The following is an 8258-nucleotide window of genomic DNA, read 5'->3' as shown; positions in this document are numbered from 1 at the left end:
GAATCTCGAGATCCTGAGGTTTGGTACTGCTTCGCTATAACACTGAAGTAGGAAGTCTGGGTTTGGTGGATCAAGTAGCTATGGGACGTCTTGGTGAAGCTAATATACTACTCCCTCCGATTCTAAATTATTGTCGAAATATTACATGTATCTAAACGCTTTTTAAAAATAGAAACATTTATATTTGACTAAATTTGAGTCAAGAATTTAGCATCAGAGGGAGTAGTACGGAGAGAAGCAATCCTTTCGTTCACTAGTTTATATATATGTTGATCATCGGTGTCAACGGTGCATGGAAGCATTTGATGCTGGTCCTCTGCAACTACAGATGGATCTATCTATAGATTTTCTTAGGTTGACGCGTCTTCTTGCATGGTAGATGCAGAGCTACGCACATTTAAGTTTCTTTTTGTTTCATACCTCAGCCGTGGTGTTATTTTGATAGAAGAAAATGTAACACGGTACGTGGAATAGACGTGTTTATCGCGACGTCGGGCGGGACCCCTGGGCGATCGAACTGGACGGGCAGATCGACAAAAAATACTCTTTCCGTTACTTAAATACTTGCTATGATTTTAGCGCAAAATTGAGGGAGTACAAGACATGGGGCTGGTCGGTCAAGAGGGAAACTACCGTTTCGATCCTACAAGCTACAGGTATGCTACACTCTACGGCACCTGCTCTAATGCCCGGTCACGAGTTGACTGTCTGTCACCAACATGCTTAACGGTCCAAGACAGTGATCTCCGCCCTTGAATTGCATTTTTATGCTGACGTTGAGCACCGTGCAGGTCTACATTACCCACAAATGGTCTAAATACACATAGCAGCACCGTGGTGGGATACTGTGATAGACTGTCGGACAAGACCGGCACAACCAGCGGTCGAATGACGCCGCTCCGTGTACATCCGTACTACTTGGAATAGGACACTCCAAAACAATGGGGATCCGTTGGCGACAAGACCGCCGTCGTCGTCGGTGAATCGAGCACGCATGGTGAGCCAGTACACGTTGCTTTCTTTCCCTTTCCGTCTCCAGTTTCCACGGTCTGTTCCTGTGTCCTTCACTCCTTCTCGGTGAGATGAGATGACCACAAAACATGCTTTCCTACGACCTCCGTGAGCCTTGACCGCCCATGCCTGCCTGGTCCCGCTCCGGCGTAGACTCGGGCGATCGATTGGGAAGCAGAAGGGGTCCAGTGACTCGAGTCGTCGTCGCCATATCGCCATGCATGCACTCATTAATTGCCATCTTCAATTTGCCGCTGCTGGCTTCACGTTCACGGTTATCGCACCCTCGACGCCGCCCCGTCGGGACACGCTCGTGTTCGCGCCCGGCTAACGATGGCAAGGAGGAGATTTTCATCTCAAAAAAGAAGAGATTATCATAAAGCAAACAAGGGTAAACTTGTAGTCTAACAATGGGAGTAACAAACTAAAGGCCAAAAAAGGTGGAAGTTCAGCAAAAACTTGTTGGTCTGCAATTTCCCCAAACTAAGTTGGAATCGAGCCCTGACCGGAGAGGCGGAGAGAAGCACTTGACCGGAGTTGCACATGCGTTTCGAGTCAAGTCTGAAAAGTCTAAACTACCTTTGGAACGAAGCACAAACCCATGTAAAAAAAATTATTCCAAGTTTTTAGCCCATGGTTTTAGTTACTGAACGGTAATTTTGCTGGGAGTGTCTATTTCTCTATAAGAAATAGTTATTTCTCAGTTAACAATCGTAACCATACAATCAAGATTATCTTATCCATGAGAGCTACATTAATCTTATCCGAATCTCAATGATTGAATCAAAATGTTGTTACCATCGACTAAGAAATAGTTACTTCTCTATCGTCTAAGAAATAGCAAAACCGGATTTTGTTTGCCCCCAATCTCACCTCAGTTAATAACAGCCTTACGGTGCTCAAAATGCACGCACAATAAATGTCAATACTCTGTATTGCTAGTTAGTTTGTCCCAAGTCAAAGATATCAAAGGTCGACCAACTTTATTGAAAAATGCAGCAACATTTATGAACCCAAATTAGCATTGTTAGATCCGTTTTGAAATGCAGTTTCATAATATACGTAATATATAGATTCGATGTCATATACTCCCTCCGTTCCATAATATAAGGCACGCACGCATTTCGAGATTTTGCTTTGACCAACAATTAGACCAACCAAATGTGAATTATGTATTATAAAAATTAAACCATCTGAAACTTCTTTCAGATAGTGATATAATTTTTGTAACACATAATTCACATTTTGTTCGTCTAATTGATGGTCAAAGTTAGACTTCGAAATGCGTGGACGCCTTATAGTATGGAACAGAGAGAGTGTGATAAGGATCAACGTGATACAAAAGGGTTTTTAGGCCCAATCTTTCACGGCGATCGGCGAACAAGCATATCAGCAACCGAGCGAAATCAATCTGAAGTAATCCAGATCAAATCCCTCCATTTGCTCACGTTGGAACTGATTAGAATCAACTCCACCGCAGAACATAACATCAGATCTTCAAGATCAGCAAGTAAACACGACGATATGCACCCCCAAACATTGGGACTTTTCTGATCTATTCTTAATCTCAAAAATTCAACTCCTCCTACAAAGACGGCTACCAAAAACCTTTTATAGGGTGACTCTAATCCTAATCGGGTGGGACAGGGCCCACGCCACAACTACGGCCCAAAGGCTGACTCAAAAGTGGTTTTGGACAGGCCCAAAAACCATCAAACAAAAGCAAAGTAAAACACTTCTGACTTTAAGGAAATAAAAGACTCGAACAACTCAAACCCTAAACCGAACCAAACTTCAAAACTGGTGGTGTTCTAAAATTGGGCTTCACCTCTTCCTTAGCGAAAACTTCAACGCAAAAAGATCCAAACTTTAGAATATATGGAGTTGGTGAAATAGCAGGGCAGTCGATATCCTCCCCTCATCATCCCCCCCAACTTGAGAGGAAACCGTCCTCGGTTTCGACTTTGCTTGTTGGATCTTCTTCGTCTTCACAGCAAACGTAGCCACCTTAATATCTTTGTCATACATAGGCTGCAACAAATGACGCTTCTCTTGATGCCACAAAGAATAAACATTGGATCTGCCTTGATGCGTGGTACGTTTATCAATTTGCCACGAACGGCCTAGCAGCACATGACAAGCATCCATAGGCAAAACATCGCAGACCACCATGTCCTCATAAGTACCCACCGAAAATTTCAGGCGCACCTTATGTGTCACCTTCATCTTCCCGAAATTGTACAACCACTGAACACAATGTGGCTGTGGGTGTTTCCATGTAGGCAATGAAAGAGAATCCACCAAACTGTTGCTAACAATATTGGTGTAGCTTTCACCATCGATAATCATCTTGCAAGCGGTGTTCTGGACTGTGCATTGGGTTTGAAATATATTCCAGTGATGTCCTTGTCCTTCTATGCGATCTTTGGGTACACGCTGCACCATCAAATTAGTGCAATTAGGAGCAGCATCCTTGGGATACACATCGAAGTTATCATGATCTTCCGACTCCACAGCAAATGGCACATCAACCTTGTCATCATCACTAGCAGAAACATAGCCATCTTGTGTAAGCATCACCCTTTTTGTGTTAGGGCAATCACGCCTCATGTGTCCTCAGCCTCCACAAGTAAAACACTCAATGTAAGAGGTGGAGTGTGTACTAGGTGCAGCTTTGGACACTCCAGATTTTAGCGCCTCATTGGGAGAAACAGGATTGGAGCGTGACGAAGGTGTCGGCTTAGCACTAGAACCAGCAACCTCGGTCTATGCATGACATCATGAATTTGCAGGAGCTACAGCTTGACGTCGCTTGAATTGTTGCTCCGCACGCTCAGCTTGATGCACAAGATCCTGAATATCATAATAGCTAACCATCTCCACACGATCTTGCACCTCAATATTCAGGCCATTAAAGAATCAAGACATTGTGGCCTTTGGGTCCTCCCTTGTTCCTGTACAGATCATCAGCAACTCCATCTCTTTGTAGTACTCATCCACATATTTTGTGCTTTGAGTGAGCTGTTGCAATTTATTGTACATATCTCTCTTGTAATGGTCAGAAACGAAGCAATGTCGCATGAGGTATTTCATACCTCTCCACGATGTTGGGCGAGTATGCATACGAAGAATCTGATTCCACCAAATCAGCACATAATCGGTGAATTCAACTGCAACAAGTTGAAGTCTCCTTTCCTCGCTATAATGATAGGAAGCAAAAATCTGATCCATACGCATCTCCCACTCCAAATAATCTTCCGGTCCACGATCACCCGAGAACGGAGGTATGGACAATTTGATACGCCCAAAACCACCATCATCATGTGGAACGCGAACAGCATGACCAACTTGATCACGAACAGGTGGTTGTCCACGAAGAGCGCCTGCAGGACGTGCAACAAATGGGCGCTGATCTGGTGCATCATAGTCAAGCTCTCCATCAGCAGCGTCGCCCGCTTGGTGACGATTTTGCTGTTCGGCAGGTCGGCGATGAACCACGTCATGAGGTTGTGCACGGGCAGGAGGATCGCCCAATGCATCCATCCAGGTAGCTAACTGTGCAATCTGTTCCGTCAGCGCGACATGACTCCGACGAATAAAATTGCAAGTGCTATCACAACCAGTCCGAACATTGGGAGCCAAATCTGCAGCAAAAACAGGCGGTTCGAGTTCCTGTGGCTCATCTGTAGCGACGACGGAATTTTCCCTGGTCTTGGAAGTCACCATCTCGTGCAAAGAAGGAGGAGAAAATCTGCAGTGGTACGGTGGCAATGGCAATCTTCAGATCGGTAGGATCGGAACAGATCAGGATCCAATCTTTATCTAGGGTGGCGGCCAAAGAGTCCAGGAGGAATACGACTCAAACGGGGTGTCTAGAACGAAAAAACTCCCAGGCGCCGACTCGGACAAGGACTCCCAAGCGGAATCGGACGCGGACTTCTAGGCGGAATCGGACGAGGACTCCCAGTAGATAATTCTTAGCAGAGAATCGCCGTGAGAAACCCGACGAATCTGATACCAAGATGATAAGGTTCAACGTGATCCAAAAGGGTTTTTAGGACCAATCTTTCACGGCGATCGGCGAACAAGCAGATCAGCAACCGAGCGAAATCAATCTGAAGTAATCCAGATCAAATTCCTCCAATTGCTCACTTGGAACTGATTAGAATCAACTCCACCGCAGAACATAACATCAGATCTTCAAGATCAGCAAGCAAACACGACGACATGCGCCCCCAAACATTGAGACTTTTCTGATCTATTCTTAATCTCGAAAATTCAACCCCCCTACAAACACGGCTACCAAAAACCCTTTATAGGGTGACTCTAACCCTAATCGGGTGGGACAGGGCCCACGCCACAACTATGGCCCAAAGGCTGACTCAAAAGTGGTTTTGGACAGGCCCAAAAACCATCAAACAAAAGCAAAGTAAAACACTTCTGACTTTAAGGAAATAAAAAACTCGAACAAATCAAACCCTAAACCGAACCAAACTTCAAAACTGGTGGTGTTTTAAAATTGGGCTTCACCTCTTTCTTAGCGAAAACTTCAACGCAAAAAGATTCAAACTTCAGAATATATGGAGTTGGTGAAATAGCAGGGGTAGTCGATATCCTTCTCTCATCAAAGTGCGTTGCTACTTTTTCAACAAAGTTGGTCAAAGTTAAAAAAGTTTGACTTAAGAAAAAACTAGATCTACAACTATTTATGGACCAAAGGAGTAATTATCATCGTCACCATTACATTTGTAAGGGTGGTCGCCGTTGCCGAAGTGCACGTGGTCACTCAAATATTAAACCATATCTCAACGCATATATTCCACGTCGAGAACCACCTGTCAGTCTGTCACCCCCATCGTTCGTTGACGTCAAAAGACGGCCACGCCACTGACGAGAATGACGACGAGGACGCCGCCGGCGGCAGCTCGGAGGGGAAGTACTCAGGCTGCTCCTGGTGGATCTGTGTCCACGAACCGCGCGACATCCCATCGGAGTAGCCCATGGAACGTGCTTCCTCCACGGGAGGAAATAGCGTACCGCACGAGAAATTCATCTCCGTCATCTGGTCCAGGCTCGCCCAATATTCTCCACCGGCCGCCGGATCACTCGAGATCGCTTCCACGGGCGGCGACGGCAACAACGATGGAACTGGAGCTGAGCCTGAGGCCTCCTCAGCAATGGGAGTAAATGGAAATGGCGAGCCGCACGAGAAGAAGGACGTCTCCTTTGTCTCCGTCGCCATCTCGTCATCCAGGCCCATGCTGAAGTACTCCAGCTGCAGGCTCGGGTAAGAATGCCCGCCGTCCGGCACGTACGCCGCCGCCGGATCACTCATGCTCGCTTGGACGCACGGCGGCAGGAAGGAGGAGGAGGACGACGACGAATTAGGAGCTGAAGCTCCGCCCAGGACCATGGCGAGGCACGAGACCAACGCGTCGTTGCCGAATCCGGCTCCGTGGTTCGGAGGAGCAAAGCTGCCGGCGTAACCGGCGTTCCTTGTCGGGTTATTCGTCGCAGTGATGGTGTTTTCGTGTCGAAGCGGAACACCTTGGCACGTGTGTTCGTTCACGTAGGTGACCTGAAAAATTGGACGGCCCTCGCCGGCGCTGCTGTCCTGTTGCCGCACTCGCTTCTTCGCCCTGCAACCACGCTGATGGCTAAACATGCATTTGTAGTAGTACCTGTACACACAGAGCAATTGACATGTCGAAATTATTGCTTGCTGCTGCACGCATTTAGCTAATTTAGACGTTGTTAACAAGTTGTTGGCTCATGCATTCTCAGATAGTCGGATATCACTAGTTCCAGAAATAAATTCATGGAATTGATTTGCCAAAAAAAAAAATCTTTTGTCTTGGTTGACCACTTGTTGACTGGAGAAGTCGTCCACTAAAATAGTACAAGTTCGCCCCTATTGACTGAAAAGGCTAGCTACTCGCTGCCAATGTTCATCAATCTGACAATATTTCAGCAACATTTAATATGTCTTATGGTAGCATTTTGCTTCTACTTTGGCACATTCAACATGATTAAATATTTGACGATTTTGCAAACAATGTACATTTCGGGGCAAGGTCTGGGACTATCTTGGGATTTCTAAAAGAAGTGAGTTTTGAACCATAGGAAATTGTCAACGTTCAGCCAACTAGCAGAAATGGTAATCCGGAGTAACGACAGATTTTCTAGCTATATCCGGAATGTGAAAACTTTTGGTGGCATATTTGGTAGTACTAGCTAGACTATTTTTTGTGGCAAAACAGAAATACCCTCAATATGTAATATAAATAATGAATATGTAAATGGGTGATTTTTTTTGAAATTTTAACCAAAATCAAACTAAGGTTATGCTCTATGCATGTATGCGAAATTTCATAACCAAGGTTTTCATCCTTTGTGTACTGATCTTGATTTTCATTTTTTAAAGACCAATCTCACAATTTTGGATTTTCTATGAACTTCTAAGATTAGCGAAAATATGAATCTCCTTACGATATGCTGCCATTTATATTTAAAAATTACCCCCAGGCACCTGTACAACAAAATTGCATGGTTAGTTTATTTCTTTCAAGCATGCAAACAGTGTATTAGTATAGTTTTAGCCAGTGACAAAATTCACGGAATCAAATGACCTTAGGATAGCCTTAAGTTGGGAAATTGTAGTGCCATCCATGCATACTGAGGATAAATAGGAGAGCTGGAAATTAATTAGGAAAACCATATCTTCACCTTGGAAATATTCTATCATGAATGTTCTTTTGCCCGTATTTTCTCCATAGGCAAGCATCCTTGAATGGCGAGGCTGTAATGTCTTGTCTACCATTTCTGGGGGGCGTAACATCTTCTGATCCGCTACTAGATTCCACGGGAAACAACAGAATAATGATTACCGAATCACCCAAAAATGAAGCAACCACATGCCAGGAAAGTACTAATACTAAAGATGGAGCATGAGTTGTGTACCAGATGCGTTTATCTTTTGTCAGAGAACGGCGACGGATGCTCCTCTCCGTCGTTACCTCGGGCGCGACCATCCTGGCTTCCCCTACTCTACTGCTGTCGCCAGGCTTCAGCATGAACAGAGACACCATGAACACCCGAGAGATCTGTTTGATCATCTCCAAAGCCGCTTCCCGGCCACCGCTATCGAGGGGGTGGCTGATCAACTCCCAGAGCCTGGCGCTGAGTTCTTGCCCGCCGTTGAGCTCTTGCCGCAGTTGTTCTACAGCCTCTAATTGCCCAAGTGCCAT

At 45.3% G+C, this 8258-nt stretch overlaps 1 protein-coding gene across 1 annotated transcript; it reads right to left on the bottom strand.

Annotated features, from left to right (window-relative positions):
- Positions 1-5857: 5857 nt before the first annotated feature.
- Positions 5858-8258, bottom strand: LOC104583343. Its single transcript, XM_010235233.1, has 2 exons — positions 7972-8258; positions 5858-6692 (listed from the first exon to the last, which is right to left on the bottom strand). The coding sequence occupies exons 1-2, from the start codon at positions 8256-8258 to the stop codon at positions 5858-5860; spliced, it is 1122 nt and encodes a 373-aa protein (XP_010233535.1).

The sequence above is a fragment of the Brachypodium distachyon genome, chromosome 2 (assembly GCF_000005505.3).
Source record: "Brachypodium distachyon strain Bd21 chromosome 2, Brachypodium_distachyon_v3.0, whole genome shotgun sequence".
NCBI classification, from domain to species: Eukaryota; Viridiplantae; Streptophyta; class Magnoliopsida; order Poales; family Poaceae; genus Brachypodium; species Brachypodium distachyon.
Note: the sequence above shows the minus strand (reverse complement) of the source record. Positions and strands in the feature narration are given on the sequence as shown.

What these genes read in the sequence shown, in the direction of transcription:
- LOC104583343 (XM_010235233.1), bottom strand. Translation starts at nt 8,258, where the DNA reads ATGGCACTTGGGCAATTAGAGGCTGTAGAACAACTGCGGCAAGAGCTC. An exon ending in ACAAAAGATAAACGCATCTG is followed by an intron (nt 6,693 to 7,971) that starts GTACACAACTCA and finishes CTGTGTGTACAG; the next exon opens with GTACTACTACAAATGCATGT.